The sequence below is a fragment of the Scylla paramamosain genome, chromosome 6, assembly GCF_035594125.1.
Source record: "Scylla paramamosain isolate STU-SP2022 chromosome 6, ASM3559412v1, whole genome shotgun sequence".
Lineage (NCBI taxonomy): Eukaryota > Metazoa > Arthropoda > Malacostraca > Decapoda > Portunidae > Scylla > Scylla paramamosain.
Genome location: NC_087156.1, coordinates 19,354,497 through 19,379,085, shown reverse-complemented (window position 1 = coordinate 19,379,085; position 24,589 = coordinate 19,354,497). Strand labels below are relative to the sequence as shown.

The following is a 24,589-nucleotide window of genomic DNA, read 5'->3' as shown; positions in this document are numbered from 1 at the left end:
TCTATTTATGATAGTCTGGCCACTGCAATATGATAATGGTGGTGGTGTTCGTGGTGATCGGTGTGGGGAGGATGACGAAAACTTCAATGAGCTTCATGTAATTATCCATTCACACACATGACATTTAGAGATGCAGGGTAAACACACACACACACACACACACTAAAGTTTTCTTTCTAATGTACTTAGTTTCCTTCATAACACAGCTGACTTCCTCATAAAGTAGCTTGTATTCATTAATCATCTTGCTAGTTTTCTTTTATTTTTTATGCAGTTAAACCAAACAGATGTAAAGGCTGCTTGAAACTCACTTCTGCCTCAATACAGTAAGTCTTGCACCACCACCACGCTCACTAATCTGAGCAATGTCTCCATCTGCCTTACATCACACATGCATCACAAATCATTACTCCACTACATACAAATACACCTTTGTTACCATGCCCGCCGTAGTGTTACTGATATCACACTTCAGTCACCACCCCCTTTGATATTTTCTATTCAGTTTCTCTTACAAAAGATACACTTAATCTCTCAGTTATTATCATCTTGTAATAGTATTGCCCATTAACCTGACTGGAGTATCTATTTGGGATTTTTTAGCCTCCCTAGCACGTGATCACTATACACATATATATATATATATATACACCACTTTTGTGCTCCATCCACGAAACATTACTATACTCTTAACACAATGCATCTTCATCACCTCCCTGGCCCACCCAACATCCTCTTCACCAATACCACCACTACATATATGTAATACACATGGCAAGTTTCCAACACAAAACATGGCTGGAAACATCTCCAACACCACACACTGCAACCGTCACTGCTATCTATAAAGTATACTGCAGTCACATCACTCATATCCCAACCATGGTATGAAAACAAGCATAACCCACTGCATATATCTATACAAATCAACTTGACTACCTCATCACTACATACACATACCATTTCAATGCGCCCTCCCCCCCCCACCACAAACACACCATCTTGTCCTCAGCTCATATCCACACTTAATCCCTCCTGATACAAATACATCACATAATTTCCACCCCATGCATATTTGCCACCTCATCACTACACATAGTATCTTACCAACATTCATTTACTACCTATCACATACATATATCAGATGTGGATCACTGGTGTCAACAGCTGGATACACAGTTCTCTCTCACAATCCAGTAATACTAATTGTTTCTTGAAGCTTTTATTCCTCAACACAAGGCAAACACAAATGCTATTCCATCACCAATAATGGGCGATTTAGCACTCATTGGAAGGTGATGTGGAAAGATATGTTAAAATAGCACTGGGAAGTCAACTCAGTCAGGGTCAGGAGTTAAATAAGATGCAGTGTAGGGATCAGAAGTGGAGTAGGATGAGGTGTAGGGATCAGAAGTGAAGTAGGATGTGGCATAGGGATTATGAATGGAGTAGGATGCAGTGTAAGGATTAGGAATGGAATATAATGTAGTGTGGAGAGGTGTGGAGGTAGAGTAGAGATTGTAAGAGTCAGAGGTGGAGGAGTTGAAGTAAGGATTGTAAAGATCAGAAGTGGAAGTGAATGTGCCATAAAGATTGTGTGGGAGGTGGAGTAATGACTGCATGTATCAAAGTGGAAGAGGGTGTGGTGTGGGGATTGGATTGTAATGGTCAGGAGTGGTATGTGATGTAGTGTAAAGATTATAAGTATCTGAAGTGGAAGAGGGTGTGCTATACGGATTGTAGTTAGTTTGACTAGTCTGTGTGGTGTATGGCTTAGGAGTGGAGGAGGGCTGGGGGTAGGGGTCAGCAGGGATAGTTATGGGAGGGGTGGTGGTGTCTCAGGAGGATGTAGTAGTCAGAGAAGGGTCGGCCAGGATGCCTCACCTGAGTGTGTTGTACCCAGGTGACTGTCACAGCCACCTCAACCTCACCCCAGCAGAACAACATCTTAACTGTAAATAAAGAGGTTTTAAAGAGGTAGTAAAGGATGGCTAGGCATGAAGGATCAGCAGCAAGTCGGAACATCTTGCCAGTAAGTGAAGAGAATTTTGACATGAGAGTGAAGGATGGGTAGGAATGAAAGATGGGCAGGAAGTCAGTGATAGAACCCGAGAGATCTAGCATCAATTTACTCACAATTAGAAACTTTTTAAAAATCACCCTATATAAAACTAGAAAACCAAGCAAGTTAGCACTTGAAAGATTAAGCATCAATTTACCTATTAAAGATTAACTACTGTAAAACTAGGAAACCAAGTGAGTCATGGTTCAAAATTCTAATTAGTCAATGTTTACAATGAATAGGAAGATAAATTTACCCCAGAAAAGAACACATGACAGTATAAAGCCAAGCAAGTCAGGCTTCAGAATTTTAATTAGTAAATGTTTAGGATCAGTAGTAAATTTACCCGAGAAGAATAAATAGTCAATTCACCTGAGAAAGAATATAAGGTCAATTAACCTGTGGAAGAGACTATAACAGGGATGTAAACATAATGCATGGTTACTACAGCCAGGTGAGCGCCCACTGCTGGCGAAGAACACCATCAGATCAGCATGAAGCATTGGAAGTGCCACCTCAGAAACACAGTGGTGAGTGCTGTCTACCTCCCTGAACACCTTTAAGTAGTGTAGAGGTCCCTGACAAGAAGTGATGGTGAATGGGGCAAAGAGCTACCTAACACCTCCCTTACTGATGGTGGGAATGGCGAGCTGTATGTAGGTGGTGATATTGGTGTAGTCCCGTAGCAGGTGAATGGTGCCACAGATCTGATGCATCGCTACACCTCCAGCTGAAAAGGAACACATTTAGTAGTCCTGTCCTTTGAAGAGGAATCAATTTAGTTATCCTGCACTTTTAACACCATTTCACAGGGTCCACTACCATTAATTCTAGACACTTCCTTAGGCACAATTTTCAGAACTTACTTAGTTATCTTGCCCTTTTAAGAGGAACTCATTTTAACCATCCTACCCTTTTAACACCATTTTATACAGGATTCACTACCATTAACTCCAGACCCACCTTTATGCACAATTTTCAAGAACTTATGTAGTCATCTTGCCATTTCAATACCACAGTTATACAGTATCTATTATCAACTCCAGCATCTGGACACTTATACACAATTTTCAGGAACTCACTTAGTCATCCTGTCCCTTTTAATACCACTATCATATGACATCCACTACCAAATCTGACCTACAAACACTTATACACAACTTTCACTCTATCTTCCAAAGTAGTCTTATTCAGTTCACCATGGACAGGCAGTGTAGCCACAAGGTTCCAGTGGTGAGTGTTGGTGTACAGAGTGTAGGGCAGAGTATAATCCAGCCCATGCAGGAGCAGTGAGGAGCCAGCTTAGCCATCTTCAGTGATATACATACTCTCTCCCAGTCTCTGACATACCTAATGAGTTGAACACTATGCATATAAATTAAATTTTACATTACCTTTGCTTTCAATAACAATATTTATCTTTCTAGTGTGGTGCATGAAGCTATACTTTCACTAGTATTCTTTAAATAATCTTCATGCTGGTTAGCTGATAACATGATTGGAACACTTTAATGAATGACTTATCTCTTGTCTTTTAACCCTTTCACTGGAAAATGAAACAATTACAGCACCAGAAGCAATACATGAAGTCTTTATAAGCATCTACAAGAAAGTCAGCAATGGAAGAGAATACATATTTTAATTTCTTCCCAGTTCAGATTGGATGCAGCTGTAGAACAAGTAAAGATGTCTCATGAGTGACTGGTCATTAGGGAAAGATGTACCAAGCAGCAGTCAAAGGGTTAAGTTTATAGAAATCTCAAATTTTTACTCTGAAATTCCCATGTTTTGTTTGAAATTTTAGCTTTGTGAGAACTAAGCTTTAATTTTATTTTTTTTTATGTAGGAAGGACACTGGCCAAGGGCAACAAAAATCCAATAAAAAAAAATGCCCACTGAAATGCCAGTCCCATAAAAGAGTCAAAGCAGTAGTCAAAAATTGATGAATAAGTGTCTTGGAACCTCCCTCTTGAAGGAATTCAAGTCACAGGAAGGTGGAAATACAGAAGCAGGCAGGGAGTTCCGGAGTTTACCAGAGAAAGGGATGAATGATTGAGAATACTGGTTAACTCTTGCATTAGAGAGGTGGACAGAATAGGGGTGAGAGAAAGAAGAAAGTCTTGTGCAGCGAGGCCATGGGAGGAGGGGAGGCATGGAGTTAGCAAGATCAGAAGAGCAGTTAGCATGAAAATAGCGGTAGAAGACAACGGTGGTGAGAGAGAGGCTGAAGACAGTCAGTTATGGATAATAACACAGTCCAGATTCCTCACCTGAATGCTAGATGTAAAGATTGTGGTGCTGGTTTGTTCACATGTGTTGTTGAAGGGCGATGCAGCCACGGCCACCAACATCTGAGGGGAGGAAGACAGACAACCACCTTGACTGAGGATTTGAGATCATACAAGTAGGACATGTAGGATAACAAAAACATCTATCCAGCAAGGCAATGACCCCTATGAATCCCTACACAGGCTCAAATCTTTCAGTAGGATAGCCATTCTGTGTTAATCTGCATGTTCTCCCCGAGATTTTGCAAAGCATTTTTTAATACATTTTGAGATCATATACAGGGATAACCAAGGCATCTTTACAGGTAGGACACCCATGAATCCCCACACAACCTGCAATCTTTTAGCAAGAGGAGTGTCTGTTAGGATGCATGTTCTTCCTGTTGATTGGAGTGATGGAAGACAGACAACCTATCATCATTTACCTCGTCTTCATCCTACAGCTGGTGGAAGTGTTGACCCAGGTTGTTATCCTGCCAAGTCAAGGAGTCCAGGTGGCAGACACCCTTGTAGCTCACAGGAGGATGGTGGTGGTGAATGCCTGTCAAGGAGAGTTGGGATTCAGATTTGAACAAAGAAAAGTTGATGACAAACATTTTAATAATTCATGAAAAGCATCTGGTTTACTCTAATTTTGGATAATCCATTTGGCTTTCTTCTTTAGGGACTGGCACCTCAGTGGGCCTTTATTTTTATTACTTTTGTTGTCCTAATCCAGCACCACACACACACACACACACATCTTTGAAAACGATCATTCACATTAAAGCATGATTACTCTCTTTATGACAATGGTTTAACTCAAATAAGTCTGTAGGAGCTACGGCTCAACAGCCTTTACTAGAAAATGGAAATGTTATATTAATTCTTGTATTAATATTATAAAGCAATAAACATTACTTAAAAAAAAAAATCTACTTTACAAGCAATACACAAAGTTCCATAGCCAATAATTTTAAGAAATTTCTCTTTAAAAATAAGGAGCAATAGTTAAACAATTATCCCAGATATGACTCACATAAGAGATGGACTCATGGGGCACAGCAGGGAGTGGGAGGCTGCCATGCACAATGCGGCAATCTGCCTCATACATGCATGACCCACTCTTTGTACAGCTTGGCAATGGGATGGCAGATCCTCTCATAATCAGCCTAGAAAGAATACAGTAAGTCCACGTTTACACATACTAGCCAAATTATTAAAATCAAAGCAGACATCTTCAATACCCAAATCACTGAAATCAGAGAACATTACTTGCCAAGATAGTCAGATATCTTTACTAGCCAAAACACTAAAATAAAATCAGATATCTTTACTTGCTCAACACTAAAATAAAACTGGATCCCTTTACTACCCAAAACATTAAATTCAGATAACATTTTTTACTAACATTACTTGCCAAGACAATCAGATATCTGTATTAGCCAAGATCATCATCTTGCTAAAAAAACTCTTTCATTCATCTTACTTCAGACTGCACAAAAATGTTCCTGAAGCCATCCTGGGCAGCGCTGGCTATGCTGTGCGTGTTGTGGGCATCCAGGCTATCAATGGTGCTCTAGGGGAAGGCAGCTTGCTGGAAGCAAGAGGAATATTCTATTAAGACTTGTATATTAGATGAATATTCCATTAAAACTTGAATGAAAAATTTACTAGAGAAATATTCTACTAAAACTTGGGAAAAAGTTCAGAACTAGAGGAATATACCATCAGAACTTGGGGAAAAGTTTGACACTAAAGGAAGTCAGAAATATATTCCAACAGATGGACATTATTGACAATTAAAGTTTAACAACCCACCTTAATGAATGGTTGAACCAGCAAGGATTCAGGACCAAACAGTTCCAACCTCCCAGTTATGTGTCACCACAACTGCCAGGAAATGGTCCAGCATGCAGCCATCCAGTGTCTCAGCGGATAGGTTCCTGAGGGTGAGACATGTCGTGAAGACCTTCCTCCCAGTGCAGTCAGTTACACCCCAGCTACGACATAAAGCAGTCACTCTACAGCCATTCAGCCTGACTACTCTACAGATTCCAGCTCAGTACCTATGTCTCAGGCCTAAGTACTATTAGATGCTTAGCTTAACTTTGGTCTGCCTCCTTACAAGGTAAATTTCACTTTATAACATGGCCTAGCCCATTCATGCTGTGTCCAAAAGCAATATTTCATTGATGCTTGAGGAAAGTTTAATACCACAGGAATATTCTATTGAAATTTGTAAGGAAAAATTGAATATGAGAAAAAGACTCTATTAAAACTGGAGAAAAATTGGATACTAGTAGATCTGAAGAAACATTTCCGCATTCTCACCTTCACCACAGTCCACCCAAAGGCCACGCTGGCGGAGAGTTGTATGGTGGTATGCACGAACCAAGCACTCCTGTACATCTGTGCCACATCCACACCATTCACAAGAGATGCTCTTGAGCCAGGCCATCGTCAGGGGCAGCTGAAGCTCTGGGTGCCTGTGGTGGAAAGGGATGTGTGTTAAATCAAAAATGTTTCTTGTAAACATTATTTAATAGAGAAAGAATATCTGCATTGGATAATATTTAAAAAAACAAGAAAAGCCATCATACTTCCTCATTATTTCTCCCTCCTCCCCCATCACCCAAATACTCCCCCCAGCAGTCCCAAATCCTCCCAAGTAGCTTACCAGCAAGATTTGGTTCCATTCCCGAGGAAGGTTCCATGAGTTGACAAGTCCTCACATCTCAATGTGGCTGGAGAAGGATGGTCTCATTCAGGGTGAAGGTTTGATGGGTGGAGGTGGTCAGGTAGCCCTTGGACAGAATTATGTCATTCAGTAAGGCAGTCTGCATTTGTCTGGCACCAGCACTGACTCTTGGAACACCTGGAGAGAAATGATTCATCAACTTGTGGTCTGAAAACTATTGACAATATATTCCTAGACTAACAAGAAGCAACTGTTGACTATGAATTTCAATAAACATAATTTCAGTGCCATAATCTCTTTTTTCAATTACTGCCAGAGATATCTTTTAAGCTAGTGACAAAGAGCTAAGATTTCCAAACAACCCCACACGCTAAGTCTTTACCAAGGAAGCATCAAAAGCCTGGTGGCCAGAGAAGAGCACCACCACCTGCCTCAGAGCCTAGAGGTCCACCCCATCAATGGTGCTCTGAGAAAAAAAATAATATAGTGCAATCAGAACCTACTACAGTGAATTACTAACTTTTTGAAGTGTTATGAAACTTCTACTATGGATCACCAATTTTTTCAAGCATTGACTTCTAATGGATCAGCAATTTCAGCAATTTTTCAAGTGTTATGAAACTTCTGCAATGGATCAGCAATTTTTTTCCCAAGTGTTATGATACACTTCAACTTCAATTAATTCCAAACACAGCAGAGGCACACAGCACCTGCACTGTGAGCTGCTGTGCAGAGACCCAGTGGGTTCTAATGGTGTCATGCACTCTCATAGTGCTGGTCAGGGTGTGTGGCCAGTAACATGTCACCACCAAGGTCAGGAAATGGTCCAGCTTGTGGTCATGCAGTATCTCAGCGAGCAGATTCCCGAGGGAGAGGCATGCTGTGAAAACCTTCCTGAAGGAGATTGGAAAATTATTAAATTGTGAATAATGTCTAAAGTTTAATCCAGTTTTTGTAAATTGTGAACAATGTACTAAGTGATATCTAATTTAATAATTTTAATCAAATCCTGCCTGTCCAGTTCCTGCTAAACAGTGAATGCTGTAATAAATGTTCTCCAAGGTTTCTCATTCTTATCCAATCCTACCTGTCCAGTTCCTGCCAAATTGTGAATGATGTGCTGAGTGTTGAAAGCACTCCTGATCCACTCTTGTGTCAGCAGTTGCTGAACCTGTGTCCAGCACCAACAGAATCATTGAGGTTGTGAAAACAACAGTCACCAAGAGGCAGCTGGTCATAAATTTTCTTGTTGTTGAGTCCCTGAGTTCAGGTAAGTTGCTTTGGTTATTTCTGAATGCTACATTGTCTGCAGTAGTCATTAATACAAGTACTGTATAAGTGGTGGTACCAAAGATATGCAAAGCTCCTAAAAAAATGTGCTAATAATAAACCTTTGGTTGCTCATAAAGGAACTAACATTTTTCTTTGACAATATTCCCCAACTCAGCACAACATTTACATATGGGATTATATATCTTCCTACTCACTGCTTCCATCAAATTAAGACAATATTTGTATAAATGTCTATATCTTCCTGCTCATTGCTTTCATTAAATCAGCACAAGCAAGCCATAGGAGATAGCAGGTAGGATGCAAATGTATATAAGCCTACTGATTCTATATCTATCATGAGTCAGATGTTAAAAGACACCATGTACAGTTGAAGACCACAAAAAGTGTTCAACTTCCACACTGACCCTTTGACAAGGACTGGATGACGGCTCAGCCAAATTATCATGGGCAACACACACACACACACACACACACACACACACACACACACACACACACACACACACACACACACACACACACCACAAACTCTCTAAGCTGAGGCTTGAAAACCAGCACGTCGTGTCACACTTATAACATTTTTCTTGAGATAAACTAAATCTTTGGTTTCATAGACATTAATATACTCCACTATTACGTACTGCACTCCAGTGTCTTCAGTAGGTAAAAAATACTTTCAACCAGTAAATACCTGGTTTTGAAACCATGGAGAATTCATCACAGTATGTTTGTGAGCGTGTTGTCCAGGATAGTCTGGCTGAGCTGTTGTCCAGAAAGACCCCAGGCCTCGTTGCACGGTCAGCATGGGTGGGAGACTTTTTATGGTCTTTGCAAATGTAGGCATAACAATATCATTATTACTGTATGTAAAAGTCTCAAGTCTTCTAATCTTGTAATTTGGTCAAGAACATGCAAATTCAAAGTACGTCTTCACATTCCCTGCATATCACAAATGTTTATGTAAGAGTGATACGAGGGGTTTAGTGGAAGACCTTACTTCACAACCTGAGAAGCAAGAAAGAAACATTTCCCCAAACAATGCTGGGACATGAATGTAGGTTTTGCAATAACACCATGAGAATTATGTACAAAAATTGATTATCTATAAAGTCATGCCAGTAAATTAGAGCAAGAAAGAATAAGAGAAGAAAATAATGTGCAAACATACATTCTCTAAGGATGAACATTATGGAAAATAAAAAAATAAAAAAATAAATAAAAAAATAAAAGTAAGTCAACAGATAAAAGAAAATCTATCTATACATCAGCCTGGCAATCTCATACAGGATGGCCCAGACAAAGCACCCCACAGTTACATGCACATCTTTTACACCCTTAGCCCTGTTGGCCCAAGCTGAAAGGGACAGTTTTATGGGCCCTATCCACATCCTCACACGCGCGCACACACACACACATACATACATACATACATACACACACACACACACACACACACACACACACACACACACACACAAAAAAATAAATAAATAAAAAAAAAATATATAAAAAAAACAGCTACATATACTATTCTCAAACATAATTTAAGAGCACCTGTACATTCTCCTCACCTTGATTGCCTTGCCACATTGAGCCTGCAGCTTGAGCAGCTGCTGATAACCCTCCAAGTTGTCCCTCAGCACTGAACAATCTGCCTCAAAATAATATTCTCATTCCTCTTCATCTATTGTTAATAAATCCGGCAAGTAGTCTGAACTTGCCACCATTTCGGTGTTCCACGTATGAGCTTCGAAACATGACTGCTGTGCTGCAAGACTGAAAGCAGTAGATAAGTAGGGAAAATAATTTCATACAGTATTATGGCTGTAAAAATCTTAAACCTCGCCATCTGTACATCCACGGTTGTCCTTCCTTATCTGCTGCTCCTGATGCATTTAATCCTCAACCCAATCTTTTATAAGACTCTACCTAGCATTTCTCTATTCACCCTATTATAAACTTTATCTATGTCTAGAAATTCTAGTACAATTTATTTCCATCCTTCTTCCTTTCAATCATTTCATCCACTACAAACATTATCCTCTGCTCTCCTGCTCACATGAAATCTATAATGTTTTTTACCTAACACTGCAGCTCTCTCACTGAACACTGCACTGATAACTCTACCTAATCTGTTCATTAATGTAAATGGCCAGTAATCTTTCAGCTCATTTTTACTCTTCTATCCTCCCTTATACAACAGTGTCACTCTGAAATAATTCCACTTTCTCGGCATTCTCTCCTCTTCCCACACTTGGTTAAATATCAATCATCACCTCCCCTCCATTTTTATACTTCCCATAGAGTATCTCACCTGGTCCCGCAGCTTTCCCATTCTTCAGCTTTTTCACACTTTTCTCCACTTTCTCCCTATTGATTCTTTCATTCATCTGTATCCTTCCTCATCAGCGTCACACCCCTCCCCTCACCTCAAGCACCTCATCTTGGTGTTGCTAGGGCCATGAAGATCTAATGATCCTTATGAGCCTTGCTGAAGTCCTACGAGGCTATCACAGGCGTGGCAGCTGGCTAGTCTCCTTCAGGAAGACAGATGACAGGTGGTTGAAACGTGCCAGGTCGTGGTAACACCACCACCGATCTCTTCTCGAAAACCGTGTTTATACTGAGCTAACTGAGGCGCTTCCACGGGATCGCATTTACGTATTCCAAAGATTAGATTATTATTTTATCCGATGAGTCTCTTCTCCAACTGCATGAAAGTAAAGGAAATATTTATAAAGGCTACAAATTAGTATTAACAACAGGTTTCACAATGTCTTTTGGTATTTGAAATTAAGTAAGCGCTACATATAGCAGACGTTTATGAATGAATGACGTGCTAAGTTATGATAAGCATCTGCCTTAACTATGAGACATGTCACAGCTTTATGAACTTTTTGTTGTTGTTCTTTGCCAGTGTCGCTCTAACATAAAAAAAAGCCCTCAGCGATATCATACAAACAACAAAAACTTTATTCTTTTTTACTGTACCTTGTGATGTTTTCAGTAAAAAAAAAAATCTCTAGTTTTATACAGTTCTAACTATTTTATTAGGTTCACTTGTATTCCAAAGGTTTGGTGTCTTGTTCACTTGTACTTTATAGTTATTCTTGGTTGAATTCCCTAACACGATATTGATTAAAAGGAGTAAATGAAAGAATGGCCTCGGCGTCTGGCGGTGGTGCCTCAGGTCCTCTCCACCGCCTCCGCCGTGGCCTTTCACACTGAGGAAGGGCGAGGATTCACCAAGAGAGAAAAGAGAACTGCAGACTTTTAGTTTCCTTGGGATTCACCATGACTTCCTAGGTTGATTTACTTTGTTCTAAATGCAAGAAAATAATTAAATACAGCTATATTAAAAAAGTAAGAAAAGAGTTTATCATGAGATTTTTAGCATGAAATTCTTAGAAAAGAGGAACTATAGCAGCAGCAACAGCAGCAAGAGGAGGAGGAGGAGGAGGAGGAGGAAGAGGAAAAGGAAAAGGAAAAGAAGTAAAAAGATTATGAAGAGGAATGAGTGGAGGTTTTGGACGACCATTTTCCTTTCCCCTCTATTGTAGCTACCTGCTTTTGCTCTCTTAAGCAAACAAAAAGTAACTTTTTATCAATTATGACATAAAAGGTGGATGAAAGACAAACAATGGCCTGTCTTGGGAACCTTGACCTCCCGCCTTCCCCTCCGGACACTCCTGTGCTTCACTCCAGGGACGAGGAAGAGGAGAAAGATTTTAAAAATTTAACTTTCATTTTTTTTTTTTTTTTATTAAGGTCAGGACATATGAAAAAAAAAAAAAACGGAAAAAAACGGAAAAAAATGTACATAAAAATTTCCTTCAAAATTACAGAATGTTGAACCAGGAAAAGTAAAAAAAAAACAAAAAAAAAACATTCATATAAAAATATATAATAATCAATTAAGCGTTTTTACACTTTGTAAATTTCTTTTAAGAGTGAAATATGATAAATATCTACACACCACTCCTAAGAATTCGAAAGAATATTTTACACATATACAATGGTTCTTCTTAAAGTAAGGAACATATCCTTATTATCAGACAGATATAAATTTTTAGGTTGAAAATTATTTCACCTTTTTTTTAAACAGCTCACGCAGGGAAGCCACAGGACACCTGACTTGGTCTCTCAGAAATTTCTGATTATGGCAGAACAAACTTAGTATTATTCAATGCCTGAAAAACTCAATTCCTCCATCTATCAACTCCAAACAGCTTTCTTCTCCAATGATACTCACCTGTGTCCCTCTTCTACAATGAACATCCTCGGTATGTTATTTATCTATACTGGAAACTTCATATCAGTTCTCTAGTTAAAATAGCTTTTATGAAGTTAGGTCTTCTGAGTCGTTAATTTTTCTCATTATTATTATTATTATTATTATTATTATTATTATTAGTAGTAGTAGTAGTAGTAGCAGTAATAGTAGTAGTAGTGGCAGTAGTAGTAGCAGCAGTAGTGTAGTAGTAGTAGTAGTAGTAGTAGTAGTAGTAGTAGTAGTAGTAGTAGTAGTAGTAGTAGTAGTTATTGTTGTTGTTGTTGATGTTGTTATAATAACTGGAAAAAGAAAGAACAAGACGATTGGAGAAGGAAGGAGGAAGGAGAAAGGAGACAATGAGGTGCAAGAGAAAGACGAGGAAGAGGAGGAGGATGGAGGAGGAAGAGAAGGAGGATGGAGAATTATTTGGGAGGGAGAAGAGGGCTAACTTTAGGATTTGTAGGTAACACCGCCACACTATGGGAGATGAACTGCTTATCCTTCTTTAATGAGAGCTGCGTGCCGCCTCCTGTGAACTCCGGCGGCGTGTTACTTCGGAGAGACGGGCTCAAATTAACATTAATTATCATTTACTTAGCGAGAGAGAGAGAGAGAGAGAGAGAGAGAGAGAGAGAGAGAGAGAGAGAGAGAGAGAGAGAGAGAGAGAGAGAGAGATGGGGGGGAAGAAAGGGACACGTGATAAGGCAGAAAGAGGTATGAGTGATGAGCGAGGGAAATGGAAGGCCGCGTCCAGGCTCCTCGCCACGTGTTATTTAGCTCAATGGGTCAGAAACTTGCTTTGTCGGCTTGTCAGCTTTGTAATAGACAAGAAGGCCATCAATGGGTGGAGAGAGAGAGAGAGAGAGAGAGAGAGAGAGAGAGAGAGAGAGAGAGAGAGAGAGAGAGAGAGAGAGAGAGAGAGAGAGTGTGTCAATGTCTATAAAAAGTTACATATCAAAATAAATTTAGAATATTGATCAAAGTAAACTGAAATTAGCCTCATTCATCCTATAAACAACAACAACAACAACAACAACAACAACACGCATAATTCGCCAAGGAAAGATGTGGACGCTTGATAGACAACCTGAAGTGACTAGAATGAAGTGACATGAATTTCTCAGCAAAACATGGGTCCTGGAATCATAAAGGACTAAAAGGCGGAGATAAGAACAAGCCTCCGCGATGACGTATTGGTGACCGTGACTATCGCCAGCCGCACGTACGATGCCAACACCCTCACATGTAGAAATATGAAAGTTATGGGCTGGAAAAAATGCTTCACACGATTTCATGGATAAGACAGGAATACAATTTAATGGAACCATAAATAATACTTTGAGTTCAGAAATGCAGCAGCAGTTAGCGGGTACTATATACTGCGTTAGGCGGTGCGCGGCGGAGCAATACAAGATGGCAGTGGCGAGGGTTGAGTGCTTGCTAGAGACGGTCCACAGAGGGACACCACTACCCAGCTTAGGTAAGTTTACATACACCATTACCAAACATTACCAATATCTTCTCAACAGTCTGTGCATTACTTCTTTCACTATCCGTCAATACATGTGGCCATTTACTTCCATCAATTGAGCTGGTGTCATCTGTTTTGTTAGGTAGTGCTGAATTCAAGGTACAGTACGTGACGACTCTTCAAGTAGCCTTAAGTCCTTCTTACGCCACAGATAGCAACAGCAATAATAATAACAGTTGTATTAGTAATAGTAGGAGGGTAGAAGTAGTAGTATTAATAGTTGTTGTTGTTGCGGCAGTAGTAAAAAAAATATCAGCCTCCATCTCTAATAATTTTACTACTAACATCTACTACTGCTGCTGCTCTTCCTCGTCCTCACAACAACAACAAAACAACCGAACAACAACAACAACAACGATAACAACAACAACAACCATAATAGGTATAATTACAACTAGGTAGTTATAACCACTGATCTCATTGCGTCACCTTCCCCCTTACTCTCACGCTCTCTTTACATTGTGTGTGCGTGTGTGTGTGTGAAGAGAGGAGGAGGAGGAGGTATTGTTAGGGAAAGAGGAGGTGATCGGATGAGGTAACAGCAAAATTAGTAGTGAAAAAGCAATTGGGCAGGAGTAGGAGGAGGAGGAGGAGGAGGTGGAAGGGGTGGGGAGAGGAAGAGGGCAGGTGGTAGAAGAGGAGAGGATGATAGTTATGGCGGTGGGATTAGAGAGGGAGGTGTAGGAGGAGGAGGAGGAGGGGAGGATCGTAGGAAGTAACAGCAGAAATACTAGTTAAAAAGTAATTGGAGGAGGAGGAGAATGTTCTATCTGTTCACTGTAATAAATACCTGTTAGGTGGGTGTACATCAACGCTTGGGTAGATTTGGTCACGCATTTGTTTTTATCGCATGATTTAGTGGAAGTTTGGCAAAAGTGAGGCTATTGCGTGCCTTCAAACAGTGTACAGTGTGCTGAAACGTTCTGGAGCCTGGCGGGTTAGAATGAATCATAAACAAAGATGATAACTCAATGTTCCATCATGTATGACACTCCTCCCTTTGACCTGTCTGCCGGAAATTAAGAAAAGGGAGTTGCAGGACTGACGCGGAACAGGTCAGACAAGGGAGAGGGAGAGGGAAAGAGAAATATAGTAGGGATAACAGCGAAATGCAATTCTGGTCTTGTCCGCTTGATCAAGTGATTAAATTTACGTATACCAAATATATAAAGAAGGGAATAGTAGGATGGATAAAAATTGCATCACACACACACACACACACACACACGTTGGGACCAGCAAGGACGATCTTCTTTCTTCGTTCAATTGACACCGAGACGAGTATTTATTGAGTATTCCAATACAAGGACATCAGGATCATTGGTGTACTGGAAGGGCAGGGGAAGTGTAGTGCTCAGCGGTGACACACACTTGGCTGCCCTTTGACAAGAGTAAGACATTACATATAAATATTTGGGCAGATGGTGGAAAGTCATGTTTCTTCAAGCATTGTCTTTACTCATTATGCTACATTATTTTGTTATGCAACTTTTAGGGCGAACTATTTCATTTGTCAATTTATTTCTTATTTTTACTTTCCCCAGTAACTCGGGATTTAATGCGAGGGCTTGAGAGGTGTTGATAATTTTAATTTAGTCCTTACTCATAAATTATTTTAGGGGCAAACTACTTTATTCATTTCATTATTTAAGTATTTAGTTTTATTTCCCCAGTACTTAAGTGGCTAATGTGAGGTGTTGATGGCTGCTGCGTTAGAGGCTCACAAGTACGCCGACGGGCCACGCCTTTACGACAGGGTACGATGGGCTCAACCCCCGACGGAGCCTTTAATGTGACCCTTCAGCCAGTGCCTCGACCACCACCACCACCACCATTACCACTACCATCACCACCACTACCACCACCAGGCCATCTACCACGACTCACCGCCCCAGCCACGACCACCACAGCTCTCTCGAGACGACCACCCGCCATCACTTCTTGGAGCAGGGTAAGTAATCCATCTTTAGTGAGTTTTTATAGATACTGAATGTTTTTAGCACTTATTTGTTGTGTTTGTGATGAGTAAAGAAGAAGAACAAGAAAAAAGTAACAATATCATATTTATCTTGTTTTTCGTTTTCGTTGCCGTTATTCCAATTCACATTTATATTGGTGGATTTGTGGTGGATTTGCTTAATAATTTTTTTTTTCTCATTGCCACGCCGGAGGAAATATGCAGAGTTAGTTGCAAGCTTGGTGTGTTTAAGATGACTTTTTCTTTGTTATTTTTTTCTTGAGGCTTTATCGTTTTTGTTTTTATAATATTCTTCACCAATGTATTGATTTTGATTCGTGAAAGGAGCATATGGAACTCTCTCTCTCTCTCTCTCTCTCTCTCATCTCTCTCTCTCTCTCTCTCTCTCTCTCTCTCTCTCTCTCTCTCTCTCTCTCTCTCCTCCCACCATCCGGCATTACGACGCTTTCCATTACCAACGCTACAAGTATAGTCATCGTGGTGTGTTGGTCCGGAGGCATAACGTGGTGTCCGCCAAGCTCCGTCTCGGCTAAAGACCCGTGTGGCAAGTTGCTGAACAAGAGGATGTCCCACACTTCTCATGTCATCTGTATAGCATATCCGAGGGCAACTCTGGATCACTACTGTCTCCACTGTCCGGAAGCTGATGATCCTGCCTCGCGCTCTCTCTCTCTCTTTGCACTTTTTCCTCATGTCATCTGTGTGGCATACCCAAGGGCATCTCTCTGGACCACTACTGTCTCCGCTGTCTGGGAGTTGATGATCTGTTGTCTCGCGGTCTCTCTCTTCTCGATGTTTGTCGTCATTTCTTGACTGCAGACCATCTGGACGTCGTTCTTGCCCACTGTCCACGCTTTGGTGGTTATTAGTTTAATTTATTAGTTCTCGCCTTAGTTTAACCAATTGTACATTTTCATATTTTGATCCTGATAAAATTAATTAGTTTGACGCATTTGTGAGCGATAAATTAACTCAAATAATCTCTCTCTCTTTCTCTCTCTCTCTCTCTCTCTCTCTCTCTCTCTCTCTCTCTCTCTCTCTCTCTCTCTCTCTCTCTCTCTCTCTCTCTCTCTCTGCATACCATACACACACACACACACACACACACACACACACACACACACACACACACACACACACTCAGCCGTCCCCATCAGAGTAGTTGCGTAGGTATAGGCAATAAAATTAAGCCTCCCTGGTCCCTACACCTCATTTGCGCTCTCTCTCTCTCTCTCTCTCTCTCTCTCTCTCTCTCTCTCTCTCTCTCTCTCTCTCTCTCTCTCTCTCTCTCTCTCTCTCTCTCTCTCTCTCTCTCTTTCACGTCACCCGTCATTGACAGCAGCCATCATCAGCGACCATTACCCGTCGCCCACATTGCCAGCTATACCTATATATCTTTCTCTCCGCCTTCACTATTGCCAGCCGCATCATCTCCATCACCACACCCATTGCCGCCACCACCACCAGCACCACAGCCACCACCACTGCTCCTGCCACTACTATTGCTGGTTTTTTTCCACTGCTATCACCGCCACTGCCGCCATCACCGTCTCTCATCTCAGCAAGCCATCATTCGTTATCTTCGCTGTTACCCTTGCACCTGTAAACCTATGCACGCCATTAGCACTTGTTCTCTCCTCTCTCCTCTCTGCTCCTCCTCTTGGATGCTGCGCGCTTGGCTTTATTTTGGAAACATTCGTCAAAATCAAACACATTCGCCCTTCCTCCCTCCTTCTGCTCCACGCGAGGACCCTCAATTTGTGCCGCGACTTCCCTGTGTCGTCCAAGATGAAATTTATGGATACGAATGGCGCGGCGCCTGTCACCGGGGATCCCAGGCTTTGTGGACCGCTGCCCCGCCGCCACGATGTCCACCGTCACCACAGCTGTGCTCCCTCCACCGCCGCGACAATTGCTGGCCAGATATCTAGCCTCTAATACCATCGCCACTCCCGTCACCATCATCATTCCCGTCACCGTTACCAGCAGCATCGCCATAGCCAGTGCCACTCCCACCGCTGCCATTGTTACATGCCTGTATGCCACCATTCCCATCACCATCACCATCATTATCGGCCAGCATCATCAGCTACCACTGCCATAGCCTCCGCTACCATTACCATTATCAAAATACCTCGAGTCCCGCCACTACTACCACTACCATCACCGTCACTGTAAATATTGCCAACACTCCCATTTCCTGCCCTTCCTTGCGCCACGCTGCTGCTCACCCCAGTCCCGTGCCTCGCTACATTAACACACCGGCACATGTTCCTCTGAAGTGTGAGCTCTCCGCTTCTAAAGAGAGTAGCGTTTGGTCACATCATAACTGTCGTGTCGGATCGCGTCGTGCAGGTGACGAGGCGGTGCAATGTCCTGAGCAATCACTGTCACCTGCCGTGCGATATTTTTTCCGCTTGAAGTTAGATTGCGTTGTATCATCCAGTTACATTGATTCAGACATTTTGACAACAGAGCGTGTTTGCTGTGAAAATAACACGCGGAAGCTCATGTTTGCTGTATTACATGGACTAATATCTCGTATTACACCATTTCACGTTTTTTGATAACAAAGCGTGTTTGGAGTGTTTTAAAAAAGTAAATATTATAAAAACCGCACAAGCCTCGGTGGTATTCGTGTAAATTTTCACTTTACTCTCCGCTCCTGCATACACGTGGCATTATACGCGTAAGCTCCTCTGCCCACGTAACTAGTTTTCAGTCTCCGCTGTGTATACCCGTCCGTGACAACGCCGGTAACATGTTCATTAAAGTGACGTTTGTAGGTATGATGTGGCGCTCTCCTGGTGGTTCCGTCAACCACACCATCGCATCCCGTCATTCACTGTAGCGAGCAATGACTTACAGTCCCACACACACAGACACAAAAAAAAAAAAAAAAAGTACACAATTCCATATTAATATCCATATTCTTAAAGGTTTGGGCGTCTTATCTCGAGTACTTTTAGCAAACTGTACTGGAAACTGGTGGGTTTTTCAATTGTATTTTTATGATTCTAACAATAATTTAACGAGAATTCCACATCATCATTAACTAAAACACTCACAAGAACACGAATAATGAATGATATCTGTGGCTTAAAAAAAAAAAAAAAATAGTGATAAGAGTCGGAAGCGTTTAAGAATAAGGACCTCTCAGAACCACCAGTAACAGTTGAATTTTCTCCCCAAAAGATATGAGAAATATAACCTTGAGAATCTAGGTATTAAGGTACAGTGTTGATAGGGCGAGGTTGCGTGTCTCCAGCCCTCCCTCCTGCTTGTCACGTCAGGAGTGGCTAGACTAATTGTGTTGTGTACAGGTTCATTTGACATGATCTACGAGAATGAAGTGTGTGTGTGTGTGTGTGTGTGTGTGTAATAATAATAATAATAATAATGTGTGTGTGTGTGTGTGTGTCCACGAGAAGACTGTGATGTGGACAAGAATAAAAAAAGGGAAAGGGGAAGGAAGGGATACTGTTTCTACTAATAATGGAATAACGATTGAATGAGTATACATACGAGTATAGTAGTCTTATGTTAGAGAGAGAGAGAGAGAGAGAGAGAGAGAGAGAGAGAGAGAGAGAGAGAGAGAGAGAGAGAGAGAGAGAGAGAGAGATAGAGAGAGAGAATGTGGGGGGAGGTATAGTACGTACACACACACACACACACACACACACACACACACACACACACACACACACACACACACACACACACGCTCAGTTAATCACACATCAATAACATTAGGCAATTTCTTAAGGAACCATTGTTCACATGTAAAATATTCTTTTTGAGTTGTTAGGAGTGGTGGGTAGAAAATAACCATATTTCACTTAAAAATAAATAAGACTGAAAAAGCACACTTTTTCGATTGATTTACACTTTTTATATCAATATTCTTCTGCTTTTCATGGCTTAATCATCTGTAATCTTAGGGGAAAACTTTTAATCGCGAAAATTTTTGAATTATTTTTACCTTAGTTGAAGTGAAAAAAAAAATTAATTTCAATTTTTTTCTGATAATTGGGATATGTTCCTCACTTAAAGAAGAACCATTGTACATATGTAAAATAGTCTTTAGAGTTCTTAGGAGAGGTGAGTAAATAATCATATTTTACATAAAATAAATTCGGACACTGAAAACACACTTTTTATATTAATATTCTCCTAATTTTCAAAATTTGTTCATCTGTAATATTAGAGGAATTCCTTTAATCACATTTTTTATTTACTTTTTTTTTTTCGTACAGATACAGACTTTATTTAAGAAGTGAAAAATTACAATTTAAAATTTTTCATCTGATAATTGGGATATGTTCATTATGTAACGACATCGGTATTTACGATTCTGGCCAATTTCTTCCATCTAGTTGCCCCCCCCCCACACTCTCTCTCTCTCTCTCTCTCTCTCTCTCTCTCTCTCTCTCTCTCTCTCTCTCTCTCTCTCTCTCTCTCTCTCTCTCTCTCTCTCTAGCACAACCCCATCACCTCCCCATCACCCATCAGCCTGGCATTAACAGAGCACCCATTACCCTTGCTAGTTAATGAGCACTATAGTCATTTGATAGGATCCAATCGCCCTTTCTATTGCTCCGTGAGTGAGAGAAACCTCCGGAGCCCAGCACTGCTATGGCCGGCTTGGTGTATGTGTGTGTATGTTTTCTCTCTCTCTCTCTCTCTCTCTCTCTCTCTCTCTCTCTCTCTCTCTCTCTCTCTCTCTCTCTCTCTCTCTCTCTCTCTTCCCGTCGCCACTTTGTTTTCTCTTTTTTCTTTACTCTCTCTCTCTCTCTCTCTCTCTCTCTCTCTCTCTCTCTCTCTCTCTCTCTCTCTCTCTCTCTCTCTCTCTCTCTCTCTCTCTCTTTTCCCGTCGCCACTTTGTTTTCTCCTTTTTTTTCTTTATTTCCTTCTCTTTGTGTTCTCCATCCATATCTTGCGTTTTCTTTATTTTCTCCCTTTTTTGTGTTCTTCGTTCCTTCCTTACGTTATTCCTTTTACCTGCATCTCTCTCTGTCCTTCTCTTTCCGCTCTCCGTCCCCGCTGCCGCAGATACGATCGCGTGGGAAGGAAGGATGCAGGTGGAGATTTGCGGTACCTGAAGGCTGGTGTCGGTGGCGGGGTGGTCAGTTTTCACCGTGATTTGTGGGGAATTATTTGGAGGTCAAGGGAGGCAGAAAAACAGGAAGGGAGGAAGCAGGCAGACGGTTGTGACGGGAGAGAGAACGTGGTAGTGGTGGTGGTGGTGGTGATGATGGTAGGAATTTTTAAAGGGGATGGTGATGGTTGGGTTATGGGAGGTGGAAGGCGAGGTGTGGTTCAAACGAGGGTGAGGATGATAAATATTGTTTTTGATTTGTTGGTTTGATAGTGTGCATGGTTAAGGACAGTGAGCATTGTAGTGATGGTGACATTATGAATGGTAACAGCAACGTCGACACTACTACTACTACTACTACTACTACTACTACTACTACTACTACTACTACTACTACTACTACTACTATACTACTACTACTACTACTACTACTACTACTACTACTACTACTACTACTACTACTACTAGTACTACTACTACTACTACTACTACTACTACTACTACTATCACCACCACCACCATCATCAACACTGCCGCCATCGACAGCAAAAAAACAACAACAGCAACAACAACAACAACAACAACGACAACATAGTTAATAATAACAATAACAATAATAATAATAATAACAATAACAATAATACTGATATCAATAACATCAACAACCCTTAAACAGAAACACACACACACACACACACACACACACACACACACACACACACACACGTAAATCCATTGGGTCAGATGTGATGGGATTTAATGTTTCACTCGTGTGGTTCAGCGTTATTTGAGGGATTTACTCTCGAATCTTGACAGCTAGGGAGAGAGAGAGAGAGAGAGAGAGAGAGAGAGAGAGAGAGAGAGAGAGAGAGAGAGAGAGAGAGAGAGAGAGAGAGAGAGACTGCTTACTGTCTTCCTACCATCCCCCCAAAAAGTGTCTGTCCTTCTCTCTCTCTCTCTCTCTCTCTCTCTCTCTCTCTCTCTCTCTCTCTCTCTCTCTCTCTCTCTCTCTCTCTCTCTCTCTCTCTCTCGATGCTCACGACCAGGTGTCATTGTGTCTTATGAAGGGCAGGTGTTAGTCGCAGGTGCTAATCTTGCTATCACGGAAGGCACCACCTGTTTACCCAAGTCGGTGCATGGCTGTGTAGAAAGAGGGAAGAAGGATGGGAGGGTGAGCGAACGGGAGACTGGGCTGTTTGTCATGGAAAGAGGACGATAGTAAAGGAGAATAACGGAGGGGAGAGGATGTGAAGGGGAGAGGAAGTAAAGGGAAGAGAAGGAAAGTTTTAGGAAGGGGAAGGGATGATGGTTGTTGGAGGAATGGAAGGGAGAGAGAGAGAGAGAGAGAGAGGGAAGAGAAGTTGGTAGGAGTGGTGCTGAGGGGAGAGAGTGTGCATTGTTTTGTAGTGCTTTATGTGCTGTAACTCTGTGTCCTAGATTATAAACAAAATCAGAGAAGGAGAAGAGAAATGGTCATGATTTTTTTTTTTTGAGTCGTTTATGCGATCAAGGAAACTAAGCAGGATGATCTTACTATTGACTCTATTATGCTGTGACTAATGAATTCTATAGATTCATACTTTTTTTGTTTCGTCCTATGCGATGATTTTTTATGCTTTCTGTTTAAGTGTTGCTCAGTAGATAGATGCCTCTGAGTATTGTAATGTTTTCTACATAATTCCAAGGTGTTTTGTCAGTAAATGAAACAAAACACACACACACACACACACACACACACACACACACACACACACACACACACACACACACACACACACACACACACACACACACACACACACACACGAACGTCCCAGCTGGAAAAGGTAAAGCACCCAAGTTAGATAACACGCATCCCTAAACCGTACATAAGGTTTCCGAACTGAGAGTGAGACCAGATCCGCCCTGACTATCGTACTATACATAACCTCGTGTATTTTATGGCTTAATTTGACGGCAGGAGAGAAAAATAGGGTCTTACTAAGTAAGCGGAGAAGGGGTGCGTGTGTTGCAATGAGCAAAGTTGATCAAGCTTGTAACGTTCGCAATAAAGTTAGCTTTTTTTGTGTGTGCAGGTTAAAAGCTGTGCGCAGAAGACAGGAAGGGTGCTGGTAGGAAGAGGAAGAGGAGGAGGAGGTGGAGGAAGAAGAGGAAGAGTAGGGTAGGGTAGAACAGGGAATAATGGAAGAATACACAAGGAAGAGGAAACACAAAGATAAAAAAGAACTTGCAGGTAAAAGGTTGTGAATTACTTATTTTTTTGCACTAGACCGAGGGAGAGGGAATGTATAGATTATGTAAAGGGGAGGAGACGGTGAAATGAAACGCGCAAAGGAGGAAAAAAGGAAGGGCAATAAAAGCAGGAAGAGAAGGGCAGGGTGCGCTAGGGATGGGATTTGGGAATAGGGTGAGTCGCTTAATAGGGTGAGGGCGTGGTGATGGTGTGTATGAGAGTGGGTAGGGTGAGATGTATGGACGGGTGAGTGTGACTTTGTGTATGGAGGGTGTGGGAGGTTAACAATACTGAAATGCGTAGGATAGTGAGAAAGTGTTTACTCTCACTGGGGAAAAGATGAAAGGAGTTGACTGGAGGACGATAAAATGGCCAATTTTCCCCCTACACACACACACACACACACACACACACACACACACACACACACACACACACACACACACACACACACGAACCCTCAAGCTCGGATTCAAAATATTGATCCTTTAGAATTCCACTCAAAATTAACTAATGAATGATGCTGTCTTTCTTTCCTCTTTCCTTCCTGGTGTCCTTCCCCCTTCTCATCCATTCCTCTGCTCTTCCTTCCCTTAGTCATTTCCTCCTCCTCCTCCTCCTCCTCCTCCTTCGATCATCGCATTTCCTTCCAAATCCTTATATCCCTCCTCCATCTCTTCTCTCGCCCTCACCTTAGCTTATCCATCCCTTCCCTCCGTCATCCTCCCTCCCTCCCTTCCTCCTTTCCTTACACACACCCTGACGGTAAACAAGACCCATGAGAGAGAGAGAGAGAGAGAGAGAGAGAGAGAGAGAGAGAGAGAGAGAGAGAGAGAGAGAGAGAGAGAGTTACCTTCTACAACGTTAGCAGGAATTCTTGGGGCAATATGTCGCTGTACGCGTAAGTCATCTTGTGGGTTACGAATGGCGTCCGTATGGGGTATAATTCGTCGGATCAATTAAAAAGATCAAATGAAGACGAATTCATGGGAGTTGGTCTTTATTTACGAGGCAACGTGCGCCCGTGGGGACATATTTATGAAGTCCCATTTGTATGTCCGGAGGAGAGGAAAGTTAGCAGCGTTATCTCTCTATTTATGAGGTAACTCGGTACATGAGTCAAGGTGGTGGTGGTGGTGGTAGTGGTGGTTGT

At 41.5% G+C, this 24,589-nt stretch overlaps 1 protein-coding gene and 1 long non-coding RNA gene across 4 annotated transcripts in view; one reads left to right on the top strand and one right to left on the bottom strand.

Annotated features, from left to right (window-relative positions):
* Positions 1–1,206: 1,206 nt before the first annotated feature.
* On the bottom strand, positions 1,207–10,932 carry LOC135101360 (uncharacterized). Of its 3 annotated transcripts, XM_064005237.1 has the most exons (13): positions 10,753–10,932; positions 9,895–10,099; positions 8,118–8,336; positions 7,741–7,924; positions 7,413–7,496; positions 7,010–7,207; positions 6,664–6,818; positions 6,151–6,275; positions 5,819–5,926; positions 5,369–5,501; positions 4,776–4,891; positions 4,333–4,413; positions 1,207–2,792 (listed from the first exon to the last, which is right to left on the bottom strand). In XM_064005237.1, the coding sequence occupies exons 2-4, from the start codon at positions 9,911–9,913 to the stop codon at positions 7,845–7,847; spliced, it is 318 nt and encodes a 105-aa protein (XP_063861307.1). In that variant the 5' UTR covers positions 9,914–10,099; positions 10,753–10,932; the 3' UTR covers positions 1,207–2,792; positions 4,333–4,413; positions 4,776–4,891; positions 5,369–5,501; positions 5,819–5,926; positions 6,151–6,275; positions 6,664–6,818; positions 7,010–7,207; positions 7,413–7,496; positions 7,741–7,844. The 3 variants fall into 3 exon arrangements, with proteins under 3 accessions (XP_063861307.1, XP_063861309.1, XP_063861308.1); XM_064005238.1 differs by lacking the exon at positions 1,207–2,792 and having other exon boundaries at positions 3,419–4,413; positions 4,684–4,891; XM_064005239.1 differs by lacking the exons at positions 8,118–8,336; positions 9,895–10,099.
* Positions 10,933–13,961: 3,029 nt separating this feature from the next.
* The window catches only part of LOC135101113 (uncharacterized), a 36,214-nt gene continuing 25,586 nt past the window's right edge, over positions 13,962–24,589 (top strand). Inside the window, exons 1-2 of the long non-coding RNA XR_010269034.1 lie at positions 13,962–14,076; positions 15,801–16,078. This is a non-coding gene — a long non-coding RNA (uncharacterized LOC135101113). The remainder of the gene's footprint in view (positions 14,077–15,800; positions 16,079–24,589) is intronic.

What these genes read in the sequence shown, in the direction of transcription:
- LOC135101360 (XM_064005237.1), bottom strand. An exon ending in ATTTGGCAGGAACTGGACAG is followed by an intron (nt 7,925 to 8,117) that starts GTAGGATTGGAT and finishes AATCTCCTTCAG; the next exon opens with GAAGGTTTTCACAGCATGCC.